The sequence below is a fragment of the Heloderma suspectum genome, chromosome 5 (genome assembly GCF_057233095.1).
Source record: "Heloderma suspectum isolate Gila_16-S chromosome 5, 16-S_ref, whole genome shotgun sequence".
Taxonomy (NCBI): domain Eukaryota; kingdom Metazoa; phylum Chordata; class Lepidosauria; order Squamata; family Helodermatidae; genus Heloderma; species Heloderma suspectum.
The window spans coordinates 34,506,964-34,533,564 of NC_139462.1; the positions used below are offsets into that span (position 1 = coordinate 34,506,964).

At 44.0% G+C, this 26,601-nt stretch overlaps 1 protein-coding gene across 2 annotated transcripts in view; it reads right to left on the reverse strand.

Annotated features, from left to right (window-relative positions):
* Positions 1-22,258, reverse strand: part of SLC9B2 (solute carrier family 9 member B2) — a 33,962-nt gene extending 11,704 nt beyond the window's left edge. The window contains exons 1-6 of one of the 2 annotated variants that reach the window (XM_084855741.1): positions 22,013-22,258; positions 15,620-15,713; positions 9,580-9,757; positions 5,756-5,926; positions 4,232-4,374; positions 3,126-3,253 (exon numbers count right to left, since the gene is read on the reverse strand). In XM_084855741.1, coding sequence (XP_084711867.1) covers positions 3,126-3,253; positions 4,232-4,374; positions 5,756-5,926; positions 9,580-9,757; positions 15,620-15,703 — 704 coding nt within the window. In that variant the 5' untranslated portion in view covers positions 15,704-15,713; positions 22,013-22,258. The remainder of the gene's footprint in view (positions 1-3,125; positions 3,254-4,231; positions 4,375-5,755; positions 5,927-9,579; positions 9,758-15,619; positions 15,714-22,012) is intronic. The other variant, XM_084855743.1, reaches the window with a different exon arrangement.
* Between the last annotated feature and the right edge of the window lie 4,343 nt (positions 22,259-26,601).

Below are 26,601 nucleotides of genomic sequence, written 5' to 3' on the forward strand. Positions count from 1 at the left end.
TGCTTTCCATTGCAGCCCCCTGTGCTACACCCTCCATCCTTCCAGAAGATCCCTCATTCTCAGGAGGCTTTCTGGGAAATAGAGAGGAAATGATGTGGTAGGGGCAGTGGTGTGGTGGGCTTGCAGGGTGACAGTGCTGGGACTTTTTGATAACCCCAGCTTTCCTGTGCCTTTTGAAGTTAGCTGCAATGCCCACAGTAGCTGGGAGTGGGAATGGATATTCCCAGCAACAACATATTGTTGTGAGCGATCCCTGTTGTACTGTAAAGTATTTTGGGGTGGCTTGGTCTTGAACAGGCAATTAAGACATAGGAACATCGGAAGATGCCTTATACTGAGTCAGACCATGGGTCCATCTAGCCTAGTGTTGTCGACACTGACTGGCAGCAGCTCTTGAGGGTTTTCAGGCAGGAGTCTTTGCTTGCTCTACCTTAAGAAGTCAGGGATCGAACCTGGGACCTCCTGCATACAAAGCATGTGTTCTATCACACTGAGCTATGGCCCCTATTGTCTCCCTAAGACCTATTAGCTTTTCCAAAAGACCTGCTCCTGAGGGAGATGAAAATGGCTAGAACTGGTTTGTTGATATGGATAAGTGCAGCTGCCCAAATTTTTGGACTTTTCTTGGGGGCATGGCTATGGGGACTGTCATGATGATCATCTGCACTTCAAATTTTAACACTACAGGGGCCTACAGTGATGAGAAGTGGGCAGGAATGCCCCATTGCATGAATGGAGGTCTGCTTACACAACTCTGCTGCATCCAGGGCTCTTTTTTGTTTTGTTTTAGATGACACATGTATCAGCATGGGGCAAAACTGATGTGTGGTACCATTCATGCAAGTAGAAACACCATATATGTATGTATGTATGTAAATAGTAACAAGGGGCCCAATCCAAACCCTGGCAGGAGATAGGAGGCTTTAACCTTTTATTCACCACCCCCCACACACCCCTGCCCTGCAGTCTTAATTTAACTTTATCTCAGGGGGCCCTTTTTCAGGAAAGGCCCCTTTTTCAAAGCTTCTTTTAACCTCCTTAACAACTGGGTTAGTGTGCTTGCCAAGCAGTCCAGCACATGGGTAGGTCAACTCCCAGGCTAGGCAAGAGAATCAGATCAACTCCAGTTTCCAAGTCAATTGGTTGTATTCAGTGTTAATCCTATTTAGAGTAGACCCAGGAAAATGAATGGGACTTAAGTCAGACTAACATTGGATACAACCCAATATATCTATTAAAGAACTAAGCAGACAGAAGTTCAGAAATAGTCAGTCACTTTAAAAATAAAATGAAACATCAGACTAGCTCACTGGCACTCACTTATCAGGATTCTAAGAGCGTTTCTACACCAGGAAGCATTTATTGTGTGCTGCTCGTGATTCCTTACAGTTGTTTATGGGCTCTTTAGACAATGTCGTGATCCTCCAGTTTTGCTTTTCTTTTTTCAGAGCACTTTCCCAGGTTCTGTTTTTTGTTTTTACACAACAGGGAAAATGGGCTATTATTTTAGCACGAGGGAAAATGGCTCCGTTTCTCCTTCTACCTATAGGTTATGCAGCGGAAAAGCTTTTTTGTGTAGAGTTCGGATCTCAATCCTGTGACAAAATGGAAAGTAGATCCAGCACAATCAAGTGTCATGTAGAGTGCATATTTGTGTGTCTACGTGTGCGTACACATATAAATATATTTTTAGATATATTACTTAAAATATACAAATGATTTGTTCCTGTTTTTATCCTTTTCTTAAACTTCTCTTCCCCCCTTTTTATTAGTATTATTATTATCATTATGGGATTATTATTAATTACTATTCCTTGTTGGCTAAACCTTTAATGTTTATTAATATGTGTTAACTGAATGGTAATTTATAGCCAATGGAAATGGAGTGTTTGCTTCTATTTCTGTGCTATAAGACTGGATATTTGGTTTGTTCTTATTGAAGTTTAATATAATTCTGTTTTTTCTCTTTTTTTCCTCTTCTTTCTTTTGCTATCCTCCCTTTTTTCTTTTCCTTAGAATACTGTAATGTTGGAAACTGAAGATTTTGATTATATTGTTGGTAGTGTTTATTTCATTTATAAAAATAAAATAAAAATAGATTAAACAAAAAACCCAGTGTCATGTAGGAAAGCCCTAAGAGTAATTCACCAAAGCAGTTTATTTGTGGGATGGAGTGTTCCCCTGGGACTCCAGAGCATAGAAAAGTGTTGCCTTGATTCTTTGCCAACCATATGAAAGACAAAGAAAAGGCTCCACAGTGCAGGTATTTCTAGGAGATCTGGGCAGAACTCTGAGAGGGAAAATTCAAACTGACCAAACAATAGCCTGGGAGGACTTGATTATGCCTCCACCAGGTGGTTTCTCCAGTCCCTACTTAGCATAATGATAAGTCAGCCTGGAATGTGTACCCAAATATGGATTTTGGGATCTATCACAACCTGACCAGCTGACATGTTCTTTGTTAAAATATATTTCCAGAAAAAGAGGTGAGGTGGGGTCCGTTTATCACAGCCTCCTACACCTGTTCTACCGGAGCCCCAGTCCAGACTGTTCCTTCTGCAACACCAGTTATTTACTTTTTTAAAATGCAAGCAATTGCTAATTGAACCTGAGAAGAAGCATTTCCAATCCTCTCTTACACAGGGGAAAATGCCTTCTCTAAGATGCACTTCCTATTTCCTGTCTGTCTATCCGTCCCCAGCTGCCCCCACTAAAAGTACTTGTATTAAAAATGTATTTTAAAAAAAATCCACTGACTGGTTAATTGGGGTCACCATTTTAGTCAATCAAATTGGGTTTTGTTTTTTAGGTGATTAATTGATTAAACATGCAACCCTAATTTTAACAAAACATAGCAAGTGGCTTTCAGAACTAATCACCATCCCAAACAGTGTTATTCTGTGTGCATGCCTAAAAGTTTTCAGCATGTGCAGGGCTCAGGGTTTTGCCTCCTGTGTTTTAAGACTGGGATGCAAGTATCACTAGAGGGCAGAACTCACATCCACTATATTAGGGTACAGAAACAAAAGAAAACAAAATATGCGGCATGCACTCAGTCAATGCCTTCATGAAAGAGGGAAGGCAGCTTCAGCTCAAGAAAAAGAAACACTGAAAAAGTATCTTACCCTAACATAAATCCCCATTCCCAAGGCAGATTCATGAGAAAGTGGGCCAAGACAGCTGCTGTACATGCTTCAGTGATGCAGGGCCCCAAGCTTAATCTTAAGCAGACAGCCTTTAATTTTTTCAGAGCCTGGGAGATAAACACATTGACAAATCAGTAGAATCATTTTTCACTGCCCTGCAGAAGAAAACCTTTTGAGATTTTCTCTGCTCTGCACAACTTTCATAATATAATATAGAAGGAGGCTACTTGCATCTAAAGGATGCAGGATTTATCTCTTTGCCTGAGATCAGCAAAAGCTCTCACTACTTGGGAAAGCTGGGACAGGAAATTGTGGTAAGAATATTAGCAAGTGAGCATGTAGGGTTAGAAATGGGGGTAGAACTGAGGATTTTCTCCTGTAAGCTCATTTTACATTGGCCTCATCTGGATGTAATGCTAAACATGATGTAATGATGGGGAATCTCCAACCCTTCTGGCCAGCTCAATCCCACCTCACCCACCCCACACTGCACCACACAAGGTAAGAGGATATTTAAAGGAAATTAACCTTTAAATACCTTGCAAAGGATCAAGCTGCTGCAGAGATTTTGCAGTGCGCATTCTACAAGGCAGAAGAACTGTTGCACAGAACAGGTGTGCATTTTGCAAGTAGGATACCTGCTTAGTCGTGAATAGACATGCAGAGCTTTACATTTATGATGCTATTTGGAAGTGCTGCTGAGAGATGCTGCTCAGTAGTAAGCTACTCAGCTTACTACTGAGTAGACCTGCAGAAGTCTTGTCTTTGAGTAGGTTTAAAATAGTAAGAATCACTTTGGCCCTGCCCACAGATGAAATCCTCCTGATTTTGCAATTTGGCCCTCAGGCTGAGAAAGGTTCCCCATCCCCACAGGAAACCATGGCACTAAATACAATTTGCTATTTTTCTACATGGTGGAAAATTTTTGTTTGGAGAAACATTCAATCATGTCAGCGCCACACTTGCATGCTGAAGTGGTACAGCCCGGACACAGCTTTGCCACTTCAGTGGGAACTAGGCCCCAACATAGTCTTCCTGAGCACACAATTTTGCATTTGCTAAGCAAGGAACCTCTGTTACTCCACCTTTGCATCAAGGCCAAGGCCAGCCCGAACCAAGATAATAGCTAGTGCAATACTTCTCAGGGCAGCTCCCCATTTCACATTGATCTGGACTATGTCACTGATTAATGGGACATTTCTGAGGAGAAATCCAACAAGCAACATTCCTAAAAAAAAAACCAAAGAGAGGCATCTTATTGACCTTACATCAGAGGTGGCTAAAACACCTGGGAAGTTCTAAATAAAGTTAGATGCCATCAATGGTAAGTCTTCCACCCTTACAAAATACAACCTGTACAAAAAACATAAGAGGGACCAAATATCTCCCATCATGCAGTGGAACAATGGGTCCTAACATCTAACAGAAAGTCCGATTTCCTGACCTCTGGTGCACAATCCAATGTGTTTTCCCTCATCTAATTTTTCAAATTTGTATTCCACCTTTTCTCCTAGGACAACCTTCCCCAATCTGCCACCGTCCAACTGTGCTGATGATGGAATTTGTAGTTCAACACACCTGGAGGGTGTCAAGTTGAGTAAAGCTGTCCTAGGAACTCAGGATGGCATATGGTGTGTTATCCCATATTAGCATCACAAAAATTTGATGAGCTAGCTTAGGCAAGAAGATAGTGACCTTGATCCAACTAACTTAAATCCCTTAAGTTCCATTAAGTTTTTAATGAAACTTAAATATGATCAACTTTCTTTAGATTGCATCTCAGGTTTACCCAAGGCCACTATAAGCAGGACAACGGAGTCCCTCATTTACAAGACCATAACCTGATTTAATCTACCAATACAGTTATCAAGATCTTACTGGGATTTAAAAATTAAGCAACCTACCTCATTCTAACTAAAAGTGCTTCCTTTTTCCCCCATGTAAGGTGCCCCTGTGCCAAAAGAGGTCAGGAGGTGAGAACAAAGAAATTGTCAAGAGCCAAGAATATCTCTGAACCATTTTAAATAGCTTAGACAGGATAGCTTGACTGTGCCTGATCCCCAATGGAAACGTTTGTTAAGGGAATGGATTCACACTGAGCAGGGGTACAGAACCACTTTCAGTCCTATGGCCAAATTCCATTTTGGAGAAGCTCTCAGGGTTGAATTCCAGTTGTGGGCCAAAGGCAAAAGGGGGCTGGGCCAAGAGCTGTGGAGCCAAAATACCAGCATATTTGAGCTTGGAGTTGTTACTGCCAGTAACTAAGCTTTATATGAGGAATGTCAACATTTTAGAACGGGGAGAAAAAACTACATAGAAGCCAGGAGATCACCAAGCAAAGTGTAGTTGGGGTAAAGGGAGTGGGGCCAGGGGAAAGGGTATGGCCATGTGGGGAAACCTGGAGGGCCAGATTGGGATCCCAGGCGAGCCAGATTTGTTCCTCCCTGATTAATCAATTACTAGAGTTGATTAATCTAATGAATGAATTTACAACCCTAATTCCCATCAGTGCATTATAATCTCTGATGATGGATGAGCCTCCCTACTGTGTCTACAAATCAAGTCTATGTAACAGTAAGGTGATGCATAATAGCTGATAATATACTTACCAAGAAGGGGAGGAAGTGACGGCAGGCCAGGTAATTTAATTAGGCTCATAATTTTACCACCAATGACAGCTAAAAAGAAGAGGAACAAAATTCCAAAGAGGTTTCCTCCAGGCAGACTTTCAGGGCCTGTAATAGACCAGACCACGGCCCAGACCAACACTACTGCTACCCCTGGAAGAAGACAAGGGGGGGGGGTACTGTGAAATATTTAACAGAATATTTCTTAACATTTAGCAATAAATTTATAAAAGCTTCACGGGGGGGAGGATCTGTAATTAGAATATTGGAAGAAACAAAAATTGTGCTTGCAACGTCAGTATTTTTGGTGCCATTTTAATTTTTCCCATGAGTTCTTTAATTTTATTTATGGCTTTTATCAAATGCTCCTGTCTGTTGGCATGATTTGGCACAATCCAGGAAGCTGTTTATAAATCAACCTTTGCACTGGTGCACAACCACATTGTGGGATTCATATTGCAGACTAGTCTGATTGCTCTACTGGAATTTCAGTGGGACTTAGAGACGTGTTCGTACCAGGTCCTCAGGCATCATATACTGTTCAAGTTTCAGAGGTACCAATTACTTCCTGTTAAGCCAACAGAAAAGTAGAGACAGAACTTTAGAAAATCTAAATCTAGGGAAGGGCCATACCTCATTGGTAGAGCACATGTTTTGAATTACAGAAGGTCCCAGATTAAATCCCCAGCATCTCCAGATAGGGTCAGGCAAGAATCGTGCCTGAAAACCTGGAGAGCTGCTGCCAGTCAGTGTTGACAATACTGAGCTAGGTGGACCAATGGCCCGACTCAGAATAAGGCAGCTTCCTATTTTCCTCAATCTGAACGAGGAAGATTTCAGCTACAAAGTTTCATTCGTATTAGTGAGCTTTCACACTTCTCTTTGTACCTTGTAATAATGTTCCCTTTGGACAATGATCTTTATACAGTAAGTCAGCCTATGACAATTGCAATGTAACACTTTACCATGTGGCAACCAGATAACACCCACCCACCCTTGAAATATACAATCTCAGGATGCCCTGAGACAGGAAGTATCTCATGGCAACAGCTGAGTGATGGAGTTCCTATGAGATTGCCTTTGGTGGCCATAGTGTAAGAACAGTTTCATAACCTATGAATGATGCTATCCAAGTGCTGTTTTAACTCTTTGTTAAGAATTTTAACTCTTAACGGTTTTAACTCTTTGTTAAAAATTATCTTGGGCTTGCAGTGGTTTTCCATCCGTCAAGTCCATACCTACAGTTTCAAGTAATGTGCAGTATCTGGTGTTCTCGGACCACTCACTGGGCTTACTGCAGAGTTAATAACTCATACAGCAGGAGTGCACAATCTCTTTCAGTCCAAGGGTTGAATTCCATTTTGGAGAAGCTCTTGGAGGGTGCATTCTAGTGGTGGGTAAGGCCAAAGGCAAAAGAGGGTAGGGCAATACACACCCTGCCCCCAAATGCCAGCCTATTTTGGCATTAAGCTCCTACTGTTGGTAACTAAGCCTTAGGAGAGTCATTTCAACCTTTTAGAATGGGGAAAAACATGCAGAAGCTGAAAAACCACCAAACAGTCAGTGGTTGGAGAAAGGGGTGGGGCCAGGGGAAGGGGACATGGTCTTCTAGGGCAGGGGTCCCCAACCCCCAGGCCACGGACCAGTAGTGGTCCGTGGCCTGTTAGAAACCGGGCCATAGGGGTGTGCAAAGCCCCCTGACTTGGGTCTGAGGGGATCTGCAGGGAGAGGAGCTGATCCGTCCCTCCCCACTGGAATCCTTGATGGCCCCAGCCAGCTCCGCTCTGTGGCGAGTTTGCGGAGCTGCTGGCTGGCTCTGGCCGCTGGCGGACTTCCGGCCACTGGGACGCAAATGGCGTCCGCATAGCGGATGCCATTTGCATCCCTATTCTTCAAGTAATCGGCTACATAAATCTTTATGTGGCCTATTACTGCAAAGAACAGGGATGCAAATGGTGTCTGCCATGTGGATGCCATTTGCTTCCCAGCGGCTGGAAGTCCACCAGCGAAACCATCCCCCGCCCGGTCCGTGGAAAAACTGTCTTCCACGAAACCGGTCCCTGGTGCCAAAAAGGTTGGGGACTGCTGTTCTAGGGAACCCAGAAGGACATATTGCCAGATTTGGCCCTTGAGCCTGAGGTTTTGCAACCCTGTCACACAGGATTGGGAGAGGTTAACAAATGTTAAAATGTGGAAAGAGCCTATTCTGGATGTCAAAAAATAAAGGTAGAAGCTTCTAGGATGATGCCTGTCCAACTCTCAGGGAAAGATCAACCAACACTGGCTGTGGAATGATTTTGCTTGGGCATCTGGCCATGAGCTAGGCACCTTAGACATTTCACCCAAAAAGCAATCCTAATTTCAGTGACTCAAGTTCTGGAGAATATACTTTGGCTCAATAAGAGGACAAGGTACTTCTGCGTATGTTCCTGGATATGACCCAGTTTCAACACATCCCCAACGGTGTTATCTTGCTACAATCTTGTTTTCCATTTACTTCTGGGCGAGAACATTCACATGCAGCATAACTGAAGAAGATTTGCCTGGCGCCTACACTGTTATCTTCTTGGCACCGGGCAAAAAGCATTCTTGTCTCCCAGGCATTTTAGATTTGATGGCTGTTTTTCTATATTTTACATGCTTTTCCTGCGCTGTTTGTTGTTTTTGTATCAGATTTTATTCTTTTAGCTTTATATAATCTGCCCAGAGAAGGTCTGTTTTAGGGCAGATTTAAAAATACAATGTAATGTTATATCATATAATACAATATATACTTGCAAGTATGCTTAGAACAATACTGGGTATGTGAAAAAGGCAATGAACTGCAAACCATATGCAACAAAACGGAAGGCTCTTTTACTGGAGGAAATAATTGTAGTAGCTTTTTGTGGGTTTTTGGTTCAGGCTCCTAAATATGTATTTTATTTATCACAATTATACTTTCATTCTCTCAAAAAAACTCAGAATGGTTTGCATTGGTGGTTCTCAGCCAGTCTCCCGTTCAGGCAAGCTTCAGAGACAAAACTAGCTTTGCTTTAGCAGGCTGGGCTTGTTTCAAGCTGCAGAGCTGTACCTTCATATTATTCTTGGGCCATGAAAGATAGCATATGCCACATCTTTTCTGGTGATTCCACAGGCCTATTTACATCATTATTATCCCACTACCCTGGGATAATTACCCACTTAACTCTTGCACTGAGTGGAATGTACAATTCCACTGAGTGACACAGTAACCTGTGAGTAATTCAACATAGCTAGTAGGGTGGATAAGATAGTCAATAAGAGGGTGTGGAAGAAATACACTGGAGTGGCACAATCTGATACTCCATACACCAGCCTTCCCCAACATGGTGCCCTCCAGGTGTGTTGGACTAGAATGCCCATCATCCCCAGCCACCCATGGCTGCTTGCAGGTGATGGAAGATGGCATCCAACAAACGTGGAAGGCACCAAGTTGGGAAAGATTGCCATGCACCTTTGTGTGTGTGCTGCCTGGTCTGGACTGCAAAAACAGGAAAGTTATTCATTAATTAATTTATATTTATTTATTTAAAATTATTTTCTAGCCCTCATTTAAGGGTAGAACCGTCTCAAGCACTGGAAAGGCCAAAAAACATGTCTGGTGGATCACGGCTTGTGTAGGCCCATTTCCCCACTCTTACCTAACCTGAACCTTTGGAAATTCAGAACAGAATAAAATTGTGATTCCATAGAATACATATTCAACACAGAAAATTTAAGAGGGTGGCTTCCTTTCTTCATTTTTTAATTAGCATTCCTACAATTTCTTTTTTTCTTTTACATACCGTATGTTACCATTTTGGCAAGTATGCCTTGTGGAGGACAAGCACATATTTGCCTCAGTTTCTCCAGCATCTTTGACTCAGCCATAGGTTCCTGAGGTCGTTGCCCACCACTGTTCAGCAGAGCAGTTTCTTCTGTTTGCACAATACCATCGACAGCTTTGGCATCCAAAATTCTGGCCTCATGAATTAAAATAAAGAAACAATCTCAACAATGATAATCTATAGGCTTCCACTGAGGTACCAGATAATTAGAGCTGGAGCCCTAAGTATACTTACTAGGAAGTATATTCTCCTGAACTCATTGGGGCTTACTAACAAGTAAATATGTTTAGGATGGGCTGTAAGCACCCCTTTGACTTAGCCAGAGGTTCTTGAATGTAAATTATCATACTGGTAAATTATCATACTGGCACATTTTTATTAAGACTCTCAAAGCAACGGGAAATGCTATGAAACAGTCTTGCATCCACATCTGAAATCCTGGAAAATGCAAGCTTCATGCAGGTTCTTCCTACATGAAACTGCCTGTCAGTTGCAGTCATCTTCCAAGGCCCTGTTTCTAAGCTCCATCAAGGACAGAGCAATTGGTGGGGTTGAGGGACAGGGCCTTTTTGGTAGAAGTGCTCCAGGTTTTAGTTTAAGCTTTCGTCCACTACTACACAAGCAGTCAGCAACCCTACCCCCCACATTTTGTAACCAAAGGAAAGAGAACATAAGAGAGGGAAAAGACAATGTGAATGAACAGAGCAAAATGCAGAGGTGCAAGTGGGAAGGGAAAATGACAGAAGGAAGGAAGGAAGGTTGGAAAAATGAGAAAGGCAGATAAAGACAGAGAGAACAAAAAAGGTGCCTTGAAAAGAATGAAGGAGTAAGGTGACACTTTCCCCACAAATTGATAATTGGGTACTGACACTCACTTCCCCACAAAACCATAACTGAGGGTCTGAGCCCCTCCCCACAATTATAATCGTGGTGGCAAAATGGTTATTGTCCCTGTTAAAATTTGCTGAAAGTCCTGTATATTTACTGTTATGGTATAATAGGGGTTAATGAAAACTGGCTGCTCAATTCACAAAATGGCTGCTCAAAAGCTTGAGAATTCTTCCTGTAGTAAGGAACATCAAGGTCCTTTCTAATACTAGTATTCTAAGTGGATGGTATTGGTTGCCAGCTGGGTATTTGTAACATGGAATGGGTAGCTTCAGTTGCATAGACTCCATGTGTCTATTCCAGCAAATAGCCAAATGTGCGACTTAAGTCTACCACTAACAGCCATCCAGCTCCAGGACAGTAGTAAACTTGAAATAACCACAACATAGGATGCCATACCATAACCATATTGGCTAATTAACACATATATTAAGGGTTAAGCACTGCAATTTCCCAGGATTTTGAAGCTTGAGTAAACATGGAAAGCCCTTAAACCATAAGATTTTTTTCTTTTGTTTTGTTAATGGAATTTGATTACATTTTGAGAAGGCTATCATACAACTCTGTGATCGGGCAAACGTGAAACTGAAAATGAGATCCTCAATGGAAAAAGAAAGGGAAGAATGTCAGGATTAATAAGAAATCACCACCATTTAAAAGGGAAAGAATTCACATACATCTCATCTTAAGGGTGCAATCCTATGCATGTTTAGACAGAAAAAAGTCTTACAACTCTCAGCATCCCTCCAACCAGTCATGCTGACTGGAGTATGCTGGGAATTGTAGGGCTTTTTTCTGTTTACCCATGCATAGGATTGCGCCCTAAGCCTATTAACTGGCTAACTTATTAAATGAAACATATAGTGTCAACAACTAAAATGAAGGTGTCAAAGTGAATTCACAACTTATATGAAGAAGTCCCAAATGTTTTTGCTGTTTTTGAATTCCTCTACTGTTGAATGTTTTTCTTGTATTTTTACATATTAGTTATCATCCAAGGCTACAGAAAACAATAAAGTAAAGCGACCTTGGGAGGGGAGAGCCACAGGCAACAGAGAGAATTGATAAGGCAGAGCTGAGTTGGGAATGGGGTTTTTTTGTGCGGGGGGGGGGGAATCCAAGAGAAGTTTCAGTAGTAATGGATAGACAGTCTATACTTGCTCTGATGAACTCCCCTCTTTTAAAAGATCACTGGGTTAATTGTGCATTTGTTCCAAGTACTCTCGGCAAACCTTTTTATCCTCTGCCCATTTTCTAACCCTATGCATTTATTTTTGACTTAAAAAAAAAATGAGGTAAATGATGAGTAGGGCAAAAAATAAAGCTAAAAACTCTTGGTCTGTACGAGGATCGAACCCGTGACCTTGGCATTATTAGTACCACACTCGAAACCAGGGTTTTTCAACTTTTCTATCCTCAGGGCCTCCTTGAGATAACTGAAACTGACTGAGGCCCACCAGTTGCAAAAGTTTAGTGCAGGAGCAAAGCCAGTTACAAAATGCTGGCAGATGGAGACAGAGTCTGGCATTATCAGCTGGCAATTACTTACATAATTTTATATTGGTATCTAATCCCATTTTAGAAATCTCCAAATTCTTTGCTACAGTGATTTCTTTGTAGCATGGAGTTCCATAATTCAGTTTTCCTCAAGTGAAATAGAGGCATTGGCCCTGACTCAGCCTCCCCATTTCAGGCAAAATTTGCTGAGCCAAATGAAGTAAGTTGAGGACTTAAAAAAAGAAGAAGCTTTCCTCCTCTCCCTTCTCCCCTCACCCCCCACATGCATCTCAAAATATTTCCTGACATTTCTTCTTCCCTTCTCCTCTCACACTTAACTTGCAACCTATCTGCCCACACTGCCAGTTTCATCCCTCCCTCCCGCAGGAGGTACTGACTGGGCTGCAGCACTGAAAATAGGCTGAGGCCGACTGGTGGCCTCTGGTCTAGAGTTTGAGAAATGCTGTTCTGTACCAACTGAGCTACTAAATAAAGCCAGGGCTGTTCATCTCCCTCCCAGGGACTGTCATTCCGAAGCCGTTGCTAAGTAACACTGGTTCAAGGCCAAAAATTAGCAATTCTTATAAAAGCTACGACCATGTTACCCTACTACCAGGGCAATCACGTGGTGGATGGTACCCTTTACCTAAGACAAAAAAATAGTTTCCCAAAGGACACAGTGCAAACAAATCAGCTGGCCAAGTACAACCCCAGGGAAAAAACTTGACAATACCTGTCAAACTGCAGGAGTCACCTGTCGAACTTTAACTCGTATCAAAATAAATAATTTCTTATCCTTTCTGCCTCAAAATTGGCCCGGACCATTGTCAAACCTACCTCTCCTACGCTGTCAAGCTTCTAAATAATCTGTTGGAGTATTTTCTATGTATAAATCGTAACACCTGCTGTTCCCCCGTTTCTCTTTATAATGATGAAAAGCAATTCATCTGTCTTGCCCATAGCAAACGGCTGCAACTGTGGCTGTATAATAAATATATCTGACTGTCCTTCCATTTGTCTGATTCCTACCTTATTCCTACCTAGTTCAGTCTGTAAAGCCTTGCAGTCCGTTGAGCCTACCTGAGGCCTTGTCCCACTCAGAGTCTCTTTGAGATGGTGCCTGCTGAATAGCCTGTGCGGAACTGAACTTTATACAAGTCTAGTCATGTGATATGAGTCGTCTAAGGATTAATTCTCCAGGATAGGTGACAGACAAATCTAATACTGATAAAAAGGAACAAAGTCCTAAGCATCCTGGGAATTGTACTATGACCCAGCAGAGATCTGTCCTATGCTGCAGCTGCAGTTATAATTGAGCAAAGATGGGTTGGAGAGGGAAGGACAAGAAGCCCCCATAAAGAGATGGAAGGAGAGTTAGGAGTCTGTCCTGTGATTTGCCAAGCTCCCCACTGAAAGAGAGTGAGAATTAACTGTGCTACCTGGGCTAAGTTCTGTTGAAGGTCTATGCAGGAAGAAGTCACCTCAAGGGCCAAGGAGAACTGTAGCTGCTGGAGACAGTTTTTGGACCAAAGGCTGCTGGACATGACATCTACATTAAACCACACCACTTTGCATTTTTTTTTTTTTAAAGCATGAATAATGTCAAGTGTGCTTTAGCCATCAGTGAGAAAAGGGTGGGGTTGAGGATTAGTCCAACAGTCCCTGCAGGGCTGATGCATGGTAAGGATTAATATCTACTTCTGAAACACAGATGTTTTGCTTCACTCTCCTAAGGTTGTAGTACCTACATCAAAGGTGGGGAATCATTTTCACTGCAAGGGCCAAATTCGCTCAAGGCAAGCATGTCAGGCAGGCAGGCCGGCCAGACACAAACTCACACAGCCCTCCCTCCTGAAAATGCTCCCCGCTCTACTGCAGTTAGTTTTTTAGAACCTCCACTGGCACAAATGAAGGCTTTTAAAAAGCCTGATTGCAGCAAGGGAGAGCTGATTTTGGGAGGAGAGGAGGGGAATGGTCATAGCATTAGGGAGAGAAGGGTTAGCCCAGGGGTGTTGAACTTCTTTTAGCTCAAGGTTCAAATTCCATTTCAGAGAAGCTCCTGGGGCCCACATTCCAGTGGTGGCTGGATCCAAAGGAAAAAGGGGTGGGGCCAAAAACACCAGCAAACTGGAGCTTAAGAGCACAATCCTATGCACGTTTAGACAGAAAAAAGTCCTACAACTCCCAGGCTTTGTTCACACGGAGCTTTTATCCTGCGATTGAGATTGCTCCTTCCTGGAAGTTTGTGGGCTCTTTACATGACACCGTGAACCTCTACAGCGTCTCCTGCACGAAATGCCCTTTGTTCCGTTTTTAAACAGATCACAGATAATGAGTTATCAAATTACCCCATTGTGTTCCATTTGAGTTCCCCCTGTGAAAAGAGGAAATGCAAGATAATAAGAAGACTCAGATACAGGGAGAAGGAGGGGGAAAGGGGAGGGGTGAAAATGGGAGTCGTGATCCTGCATTTAAAACAGAAGCAGAAAGCCCCATTTCAAATGCAGGATTTTAGGCTGATGTGGAGATGCCCCCAGTTTGTCCCAGCCAGCCATGCTGGCTAGTTGTAGGACTTTGTCCTATCTAAACATGCATAGGATTGCACCTTAAAGCTCTTTCTGCCAGTAACTAAGCCTTAGATGAGGCATTTTATATATTTATTTTATTTATTCCATCTCTATCCTGCCCAACCGCCTAAGCTATTTTAACCTTTTAGGATGGGGAGAAAACTGCACAAACCATTGGTGGTTGGGAGAAAGGGGGTGGGGCCAGAGAGAGTGGGCATGACCATCTGCTGAACCCAGCAGGGATTTGGATTTGGTCCCAGGCTTAAGGTTCTACACCTCTGGGTTAGTCCATCACGCCCCTGCAATGCCCCCTGCCTCCCAATGCCTCTCCCCCTGCTGCAATTAGGCTGATTTCTATAGTTATTTAAAGCCTGACTAAAGCATGGGGGATTTTTTGAGGATTTTCCACTGGGGAGTGGAGGGTTAGTTGTTCCCTCACCTGCTGTGACCCCTCCCCAATAGAGAGCTTTTAAAAGCCTAAATGCACCAAGGTGGATGGGTGGAAGCTGCTTTGTAGAGAGCAGGGGAAAACTCTTATCTCTGATCAGCTGTTGTTTGAAGATATGAGATTTCCCAGTCTTGGGGAGAGGGAATGGGGCCTAAGGAGAAGTTGGCAGGCCCCATGATGACCCCTCTAACAGGCTGTATCTGGCAGGTCCCCATCCCTAACTTATATCATCAATATAGTTAAAAGTTATTAATAAGATGAGGTGGGCAGAAGATCGATCAGGATCTACTGGTAGATCTCTGACTCCCAGTTCTTTATCAATAGCAGCAAGCTTTTCCCTTCTCAAGTTAGGTTATTGAAAAGAACATTTGAGGGAAAACTTGGGAGTAGACTTTTGTGTGACAGGACATATGATCTTGGCTTTGGTCCTGAACATAAATTCCTGGGCTGTGCATATGCTCAGAGGCACCCTGTTCCTTAATTTTGCCCGCCTGAGTTACTATTTTGCACCTAGCTCCAGTTGGTGGACCTCAGGGTTCTAACAAAAAGTGTGGATCCTGCAAGCCAGACGTCTGCCCAACCCTGTAATAACAAATACCTGAGTTGCTTGAGGCATTGGAATACCATCATTGTTCGCAGATGGTGCTGTGTCCTCAGTCTCTACCACTAGATCTTCTCCCATCTTGACCAACCTAAGAGTAAAAAAAATGAAAGGAAGTGTTTTCTAATTAACAAATGAACCTTTCAGGTGCCCTTTCCCCTTTCTTAATCAGTTTCAGATATTTTTCAGCAATGTTAGGAACTTTTTGGCATGCATAATTTTTAAAGGAAGTAGAACTTCCTGGCTTGAGCAGTAGCTGTCTGCACTAATTTTTTCAAGGTTTTGATCACAAGGGAAGACAAATCGACCAGCTATTCAATCCGAACCATGGAAGCGCATGGTATTTATTCATCAAGGTTCACTTTGCCTTGGTCATGTCTGTATCTTGAAAACTTGTATGCACTTTTGCACTGAAGTTGCTGTGTAACAGAACAAAAAGATTACTCAACTGCAATCTGACAACCTTTCCATAAAAATAGTAAGTATGCCACACAAATGTAAAAGCAAGCAGCCATAAACCTAAATGGGGAAATATCTGTGCTGTAAATTTCCCACAGGAAAGCTGCACAGCTGATGCACATCTTGCCTGGGTACATGTGTGTCTCTAATACAGTGGTAGGCAACCTGGTGCCCTTCACATTTTTGGGACTACGACTCCCAGCAGACCCAGCCAGTATGGCCAATGGTAAGAGATTATGAGAGTTGTAGTTCAAAACTCCTGGTAGGCACTAGGTTGCCTATCTCTGCTCTAATGTGTCACATACTCACCATGCATCTCAGTGCACTGTAGTCATGGTTAGGCAGATACTGGTGCTGCAAAGTGACCAGTAGGAATGTCCCATCATGCTGCTGTTCCTGCTACCATTGCCAAGGCAGGAGTGCAACAGCTCTGACAGAATACTGGAGGCATTCAAGATGAGGCTGGACAGCCATCTGTCGGGGATGCTCTGACTTAGTTTCCTGCGTTGAGCAAGGGGTCAAACTCGATGGTCTTATAGACCCCTTCCAACCCTACTATTCTATGATTCCATACATGCCTGGTCATCATAATACAGTCTGGTGATGCCTTGTGTGTGTGAAGCAGCCAGCACAAATAAAAAACCACTGGAAAGACTTTCACGGCAGCTGACATCATCCCAAAGACAACAGTTTTCAATAGATGCTGTTCAGCTGTTCATACCTGACTTGTAAGGGTCAGATGCACTGAATGAGAGTATCTGATCCCACCCTGTGTAGATGAACCTCAAAACTCTTCTCAAGGTGAATTCAACACAGCTGCTGGTGGTGGATGAGGATTATGTGAAATTGGGTGCTCTTTCAGGCAGAGGGCTCCTAGCGCTAACTATCAGAAGGCCTTGTGCAGCAATCCTGTCTTTTTTTCCTTAACAGGTCTGCATTAAGAAAAGGGATAGAAGAAGTGGTAGAAAAACATGGGAAGGTTACAAGTGGAAGATTGTGTTGTCTGGGCCACACTCACACACTGTAAATTTCTGTGAATGAGGTAGGGCAACAGCACAATAAAAGCCTCATCAGGGAACACCCTGGGCTGACTTTTTTTCCTGGACTACCCCCGTCTGAATCACTGTATAGTCACGTGAACACATATTGGGTCTAGGTGCCTGAACATCTCTGAGAGTGGCGTGGTGCAGAACTATGAAACAGTCACAGGCATTGTGGAGCATTAGTGTTCAGTAGTGAGTATATTCACCTGACCAGTCACTTCAGGCTGACTCAAACTGAATTGGCAAAAAAAAAAAGAGAGAGTCTCCAGCCTCCTGCAATTTAAAATAACCTTTTCTAAACAAAGTTTGAAAAGTTTCACAATGTATTTTTCTATCTGGCCAAAATATTGCCAACTGTTTCAGTTTATCAAAGCCAGAACAACATGCATTTAAATGTGTGTCTGAGGGTATGGCATGAAACATGCTGTTAAGTAGCCATATTACCTTAAAATGGAATTCTCTGAACTGATAATTTTCTCTGTCTCTGCCGATTTTATTTTAGTACAAGAGGCCTTTCGCCAAATGGATGCAATGACTTGTAAAGTTAGTTTGCTAAAATTGTTGCCATATATTTTAGATAGGGTTGAAGCAGTGTCCTTTCTGAGCCTGGAATTTGTTCCTCCCATTTGTACAAGGAAAAGATTGTTCTATTCTTTAATAAAGAACAAGGTGGCTTTGTTCAGTTGTGCTGATAATGACGTTTGCTTTATGGAAAGCAAGTGACTGAAACAGGTGTTAAAGCACACGGAGAAGAGGGCTTTAGTGACTCCATCCTGCTTCACGTATCCTGCAGTGTTAAAGGCGTATTTGTTACTTTGTGAACATGGCAGGGAACTATGGCCAATCCCAGTTTCAAAAGCATGTTGCCTGTTTGACATATGCAGCTACATGCGCATACTACAGATTTAAGGCTATATGTAAAACACAGTGCATACACTCCTTAAAATGATGTAATATGAAGGTGTGAGGACCAGCAAAACAGCCACTTGTAAGTCTTATAGACAGTCACTTGACTACCCACCTGTGATGAGTAAGCTTCAAGCAGCTATGCAAGAACATTTTTACCCTGCAAGAGAGCAGCTTCCCTCTTTCTTTCTAGCTCATGATGTGTGCCACAGATAACTTACAGTGCAATCCTAGCCCTGGCTGAAGGGGGTTAGGATGGTGCTGAGGTACCTCTCAGCCATCAGAGAAAAACTCTGGTGGAGGAGCTGCCACCTACGACTACTGCCAATCAGCCCAGTGCCCCCAAACCAGGCTGTTCCAGGAGTCAAGTGGGGAGGCCTTGGATTTCCTGGATCCAAGAACCCTCCTTTCCCCCATGAGGCCCTAGGATAGGGTTCTTTGACTATGCCAGACTCAGGCCACAGTAGATATTTTGGAACGGTTTGGAACCAATGTGAGGAAAAACTGAAAAAAAAACCTGCTGGAGATGGGAAGGGTCATGGCTCAGTGGTAGACTGAGGCTTACAAACTGAAAGACATAACACAAAAGTTAAAGGGAGGAAAGCAAAACCTAGGCACCAGTTCTTAGTTTTAAAGTTCTTCAAGATGTCCACCTTGAAAATCTGTTCCTAAAGATGGAGGGATCCTTGGGAATGGCATGGGCAGGCTGCAAATATAGGAGAGAGCTGGTGGAAATTGCCCGCTCCTCTTTTACCTGTATGAACTTAGAATCAAAGCCAATGAAATTAAGTGCAGATAAAAGCAAAACATTCAAGTGGCAGAGAAGAGGAACTGGATAAAATATAAATAAAATAGGGGAAATAAAACACCTTAAAATAAAATGTTTTCATATTTTTGAATAAAATGTCTTTACTTGAAAAGGCGGTAAGCGTACATGCAAGGGGTATAGAGGAAGGAAGGCCATTCGGTAATGGGGGTGATATTACAGAAGAGGCCGTTCTCCAGTCCCCACTCAATTGGTCATAGTAGGTGGGGGGACTCTACAATCTTAAAGAGTGGGCGGATTCAAATAGCAGCAAACAGTTCCTGAGATAGCCTAGTCTCAAGCTGTATAGGGTTCTAAAAGCAGGTAATTTAATTTCTTCGTGGTCTCTGTGCATCACACACATGAGTTCTCCGCTACGCAGAGCCTCCCTTGGAACTTCCTAGAGCTGAGATTCTTTGGTGGGAAGCCCCCACCCCCACCCCCACCCCATATGCCTAGAGAACTGTGCTCCTGCCTTGCCCCTCTGTTTCTGTTCTACCACCCGTTGAGAACTTTCTGTACTAAATTGCCCTTTTGGTGATTGAGCTGTGTTTTCCTTCAGTTTTATTCTTTTGGAGGGAGCAACCCCATGGCTGCTAGACAGTGGCTAGATGGCCATAGGATATGCTGTTTTCCGGGAACTAACCTTGGAGCCTGTGCTCCGAGGTCGGTTCCAGAAAAACTGACCACCCTCCATGTCCGTGCTGCCTCGGAGGCAGCGCAGAGAAGCCCCGTCCTCTGCGCTCACAAGAGCAGCGCAGAGCGGCTGAAAAGGGCCGGGGCTGAGGGCATTCTGGGGCGGAGAGAGCAGATCTGCCTGTACGACAGATGTGCACATGTGTCGTACAGCAGCCTCTTCTCCTTCTCGCCCCCGCCACGGCTAGATAGCTGAAAACGGCCGTCTAGCAGAAAAAGCAGGGCAGGAGAGGCATGGAGGGAATGATCCCCCCCCCCCCCGGTGCTTCTCCTGCCTTGCTTTGGATAGGTGGTCACCTCCAAGTTCGGAGGCAGATGCCTATCTAGAAAGGATTGCACCCTAATTCTCTTTTCCCTTTCTTTTGTTCTAAATCACTCTTTTAAACATTTGTTTTTATTTCGTGAGCCTGTTTGCTGCTTATGCATTTTTTCCCCTAACAGCAGTCCATGGCTTGGGTCCCCTTCCATAAGAGTACAGATTGCGGAAGCAAATTACCACCGACTGATGGGCACAATCTTTGCCTTTCTGTGTGGGCAAAGGCCATGATGTAGAATCATGCTCACATTGTCAAGGTTTCACCAAGCAAGCACAAATAAATTGTTCCTCGTGCCTTTGTGCAGTACTCTAGGAATGAGGCCTAAAGGGGACAAATTAAGTTTTGGAATCTTAATGTGTAGACCTGGCTTAAGGTGGATTCCATCTACCAGAAAGTCAAGAACAGGAGCATCTTGGCTGCCATATGAGTTAATCTAGTACAATTGCATTGGCTCTGTTATACTGGAATCAGATACTATCACTAAAGGTACTGGCATCACTTACTGTCATTTATATTGGAATCAGATACCTCTTCACACGCGCATAGTCAAACTATGGAATTCACTACCACAAGATGTAGTGACAGCCACCAATTTGGATGGCTTTAAAAGGGCGTTAGACAAATTCCTGGAGGAGAAGGCTATCAGTGGCTACTAGGCTTGATGGCTCTGTGCAACCTCCAGTATCAGAGCCACTATGCCTGTGTACACCAGTTGCTGGGGAACATGGGCGGGAGGGTGCTGTTGCACTCGTGTCCTGCTTGTGGGTTTCCCGTTGACAGATGGTTGACCACTGTGTGAATGCAATGCTGGACTACATGGACCTTTGGTCTGATCCAGCATGGCTCTTATTGTTCTTAAGGTGCTGAAAATCTTGATTCACAGAGCTCTTATACAGCACAGAAATGAAACAGACCTGGGATAATTTGGCCATGAATACACTATTCTAAAGGTATTCTGGTCATGAATCTATACATTTGGTAATAAGGAATATGCTACTCAACAAGCAGTCAGAATGTTCATGCTTTATAATCCTAACTGGCAGCAATCCTGCATCCACTTACCTGGAAATAAGTCCCACTGATTTCAATCAGGCTTCCTTCTAAGTAGACAAGTACAGGATTGCACTGTATCATCAGATCTAATATATGAACTTTTGCTTTCAAGCAATGGCAAGAATGAGACCATCATAGAGGCTCTGTTTTCACTGGCATCAGCATGAATCTCTCCTGGACATGATCCACACCTACAGGGCATTACAAAGATCAATCTGCCTGCACTAAGCTCAGCCTTCCACAACCTGGTGCCCTCCAGAGGTGTTGGACTACAACTCCCATCCTCCAGCCAGCATTACCAATAGCTGTGTTGGCTGGGGATGATGGGAGTTGTTCTCCAGCACCTCTGGTTGGGGAAGGCTGGCTTAGTTTGTCACTAAGTGCTCTGATTTAAGAGCTATGGGAATATATCAGAAATTTTAACTACTATTACTATTTAATACATTTATATACAAAGTACCATTTTTTAAACAACCACACACCTCTAAGTAGTATTATTCCTATTATTATTGCCACCCAGTATTGACCTACTTGCATCTGAATCAGTGACCATCCCAAACACCCCTGTTTCTGAGACATAACATTGCTCCGAGGCTCCTTTGCCAACTGGAGAGGGCTTCTTAGAAATGACTGGGAGAGGATCAAGTGCCAGACCATGGAACCAAGTACTTATTATTAGTACTACTGCCCTGGCCGCTGCCAACTCCCTTTCCGCAAATAAAATACGCAGGGTTTTTTTTTGGTTAAGGCTAAAACTACAAGAGGCAACAAGCCAGGCCAATCCTGGCGTTGCCAAGCCAATCTCTTGCTTGCGTAAAGAGTATCCAATGTGCCTCACCCCCACGCACAGCGATAATGGGCAGAGCTGCCGTCCCATTCATCCGAGACGGTGGGGTGGGGTGGGAGGGAGAGGGCATCAGATCTAAATCACACCACCATGCGTCCCAGTTCGGTTTTATTTAATGGCACTAAATCGATTTACATTCCAAGTACTGCGCGGGGAGCGCCGTGGGCTGGTTCAAGTGGTGCGCGCGTGTAAACGCACGTGTCCGCTTTCAGATCGTGGGACAAGAAAACGGGAAGGGAGGACGGAGCACGGAGTAAAGCCTACCTTGCAAACGGAGCACCTGGGGCACGGCGGCGGCTGATCTCCACGCCAACGCGGCCTTGTGTTGTTATTGCTGCTGCTGCTGCTGCTGCTGCTGCCGCCGCCGCCGCCGCCGCCGCCGCCGCTGGAGATAGGAGACGAAAAGCCCCTCCGGCCGACCCAGTCAAGCCGCTGCAGCAACGCACGCATGCAGAGCCGGCTCGGGGGCGCCCATTTCGCTCCGGACCCTTTCCCGCTCCTCCTCCCTCTGTTCCAATCTGAGGCCGCGCGTCGGTTTAAATAAGGGCCCCCTCCCTTCTGCTGCCACGCGAGGGAGCGGCGGCTGGAAAGGGCCGGTGGCAGGGGGAGGATGAGCTGTTCACAGCAAAACGGCAGCACGCGTCGACCGAGGAAATTTCTCTCACATAGGAAAATGCTGTTAAGAGGAGGGGGAGGCGAGAGCATCTGTTTTCAGGATAGATGCAAGCCGCCCACGGCCTGGTCTACATATGCAACACCAGGGGTGGTAGAAGCCTAGTGGGCTGTACCACTTCAGACTGAGGGGTGGGGGATGCATTATTTCTAGGATCCCTCATAGGTCCTGTTTCACTCATCTTGTAGAGTTCTTTGAACGTGTGACTAGGGCTGCTCTGGTAGACGTTGTTTACTTGGGGCGCCTTGCCCTGGCTCATTCATTGAATTTTACTGTGGATTCAGTTGATGTCTTCCACTCGTAACCCTCCCGTTTTTTCCCCCAACGCTTCTTCTATCTTTTTTCTTACCACAGGGAATCAGGTAAGGAGGGAAAGATGGAACAGCTGCACAATGCTGTGGTGGCACTAGGAGCCCTCCAACTGGAAGCACCCTGGGACGCTCGTGCTTTTGACAAAAGGGTGCTTCCAAACGGATGGCTCCTCGTGCTGTCAATCAAAAGACATTAGTTGCTTCCAGACAAGACTTTTATTGCACCATCATCTTGCCTCATTCATGGAATTTTACAGGAGTCCAGATTACATTGTCTTCCCATTTTCCACTTCCACAAAAGAATTGTTGAGAAAATGGAATAATTATGGCATGCCTTTTGATTGGTAACACTGGAAGCCTTCCATTCTGAAGCACCCTTTGTGCAGTATACCTTTCCCTCTCTCCTTCATGGAGTTTTTTGTGGAAAGAAAAAAAAGCCTGAAGAGGCAACAGGAAAACACGGGAGGGTTACCACTGGAAGACCATGACATCTGGACCACCTGAATGAGGCAGGGTGATTGCAGGTCAAAAGTCCCATGTGGAAGCATCTGAAGTCACTTACCAAAGACTCCAGAGCAAACTTAGTAACCATGGGAGAAAAGGAGAGATCTTGTGGATTGGTAACAGGTTAGAGAACAAAAAGTAGGAATAAATGAACAGACTGCATAATGGAGGAATATAAACAGTTAAGTCTCCCCAAAATCAGTATGGGGACTGGTGCATTTTACATTGTTTATACATTATCTGGAGTTAGGGATTATAGTGAGGTGGCCAAGTGTACTGATGACACCAAATTATCTAGCGTACTAAAAGCAAAAAGGGACAGCAAGGAGCTCCAAAACTATCTCTTCAAATGGTGGAAATGGCCATTAAAACAGCAAAAGTGGTTCAGTGTACACTGGGGCAAAAATAAATCTTTCACATATATTTTATTTATTTATTTACAACATTTATATACCGCTCCACATCCTGACAGATTCCAGAGTGGTGAACAATAAAACACACAAATATAGGATAAAAAATATTCTGCTGGGATGTGAGCTGACAGTGTCAAATCAGAAAAGGAATCTTGGAGTTGTGGTGGACAGTTCAATGAAAACACCCAATATAATAAAAAATAATATTTTGATTACAATAAAATTAAAAATACACTGAAATTAATTTTCTACACCAAGGATTCAAAACTTTTTGGTCAGCGGACACATCTGGAATGTTGAGAGAGTGTTGTGGGCACTCTCACAAAATGGCTGCCATGGGAGAGGTTTGCCCATTCACAAAATGGCTGCAGTGGTGGGCGTGGCTGAAGACAAACTGGTGAGATTAAAAGTAAAGTAACTTGCTCATAAACCTAAGTAGAAGGCAGAGATGGGGTCTTAGCTCCGAAACACAAAACCGCTCTTTTGAACACACATTTTTCTACTCCATCCCTCTTGAATCCACATTTTTTGGTTTCTCTGATTCATGTCACAGAGATCGAACTGTTAAGACTCAGAGATGTGGGGCCCAGAGATATTCTTGGACATAAAGATGGCACTGGAGGCTGACACTTCACTTTGCAGCATGCCAGCCTCCCAGTTAAAAATGTCTTTTTTTTTCATTTACAAAAACTATTTAAAAAATCTGGAGGGGCAGGGAGCCTGGTGGGTGCCCAGAGAGGTGCCATGGGCCCCAGTTCTGCACATATATTAAATTTGAAATGTAATTATTTCATTTATTTATAGCATTTTTATCCCACCCTTCAGCCAGAAAGGCTCCTAGGTCAGCTTACAAAGATAAGAGATAATAACACACACACACTCACCATTAAATAGACTGCAGCAGTCCATGATGGCGTTTGTGCAAGTACAGTCTGGATTTTGGATTTGTCTTGGCATCACTCTTAGCACCTTGTCCAGCGTGCCTTTTTTCTGGGAAAGGCTGCATGGGCAAGCCTCATGGAAGCAAAGAACAAAAGGAGTCTGATGGTAGTATGCTAGGCTACCCGCCCATATTGTAACTGAAGGTTATAATGTTTGCCCTTTACCTTTATTGAATTAAGAGGTGTTGACCTCCTGCAGTATGCAGAGTTTGGGAACTCCAGAGAAATGCAAATACCAGGTTACCACCCTGGTCAAGCAACCCACAAAGATGCCTATGAATTGGCCAGTCTAAATCTTTGGCAGGAAACATGGTCTAATCCTTAAGGACCAGTCTTGTAATGCTTAGTCAGCCAACCTTAACTGAGCCAAGAAGGCAAGAGTCAAGGGAAGGCTCCTGTTCATCCCCAGCAAGACTATTGTACCCTTTGTTCAATCTCACCCTGAGTCTGTCCAAAGCTGTTGCCCCTTTGTGCTCTCAACCTGAAGTCTGTAACCACCCTTGGATCCAGCCACCCCGCATGCCTTTTGATCATGGGACACAGTCTGGACAGAGCATCTGTAGCTCCAAGATCTGCCTGGGATTTGCTTGCCTTGCTCCCTGTTCTGCATGATCTGTTCTTAGCACTCCTTCTCTTCTCGTCTGGTACCAAACCCAAGTTTCTAGGGCTAGAGCTTTTTTGTTTGCACTACCACGTAAGTAAACCCAGGCAGAGTGCCACTGCTGTGAAGCACCATTGCTACGTTGAAGCCACTTCCATGTCAGCGTGGCCGCCCAATCTCACTGTGAGCTCAGAACAATCTGCCTGGAACACCTGAAGGCAGCTGCACCTTGTGCAGCTGCAGTGCTGGGGCAGCTGACCTTCCACTGTACCCTTGGAATCTCAGGGTGCCATGCCACGCAGTGAAAGAAAGCAGCGTGACTGCTATGAGTTGGCTTTAAGCACAGTGATTTATTCCTCCCATAACTAAGCTGAGAGTCAAGGGTGCTGGGCCAGGTTTTCGCAGAACCTCGGACCAGGCACTTCCACCACTTAGCTAACTTCCCTTTTTTTTGCCTGAGCTCCTTAAGTTCCCTTGCCTCTCTCCACAATTTTTCTTCTTGGAGTGAATTCAGATTCGACGGCTGCCTATTCCAGTGTTTTCCTCTCCAGATTCTCATTTTTGAACTGCATTATGCATTTGTGCAGGGCTCCATGATTCCTAATAATGGCATAGCTAGCCTGTCGGTATCACCATCATCCACTATATGAGCTGGGTTTGATTGGGACTGAGAACCCCATTGTGGCACCCAAAGGCTCATCAGCCCCAGAGTAGGTTATGCCCATTCCACAGCGCTTCCAAGTAACCGTGACCAAGCAGGAAGTGAAGACGTTTGTGTTCCCCTTAAAATAAAACAAGGGAAATATACCTGGGGATGGTCTTCACTATAGCCTGTTTTGTGTGTGACACACGCCACCAAGCTGATATTGGTTCAAAACACAGTCATTGCTGTGGGGGCATGTGCGGGTGAATACAGCATAGCATCCACCATGTTTATAATGCAATTGAATGCCATGTACAAGTGCAATTGTGGGAGAAGCAGGAGGACTTTGAAACATTTTATTGATTGATTGATTGATTGCATTTATACCCCGCCTTTTTTCCTCTTGCAAGGAACCCAAGGCGGCTTACATTATCCTCCTCCTCCTCTCCATTTTATCCTCACAACAACAACCCTGTAAGGTGGGTTGGGCCGAGAGTCTGTGACTGGCCCAAAGTCACCCAGTGAGCTTCCATGGCCGAGTGGGGACTAGAACTCGGATCTCCCGGCCCAACACTCTTGACACTACACCACACTGGCTCTCTTAACATCACCCTTATTCTACCATTTGTGTGTATTTGTGCGGAGTAAATTGCCTTCTCCATTCTTCTCTCTCTCTCTCTTTCTGCTGACTGCTCGGGCATCTTCAATGGTGTGCAGCAGTGGAAGTTTGAAAATATTTTGTGTGGTAAGTCACAGCTCTGCTCCTC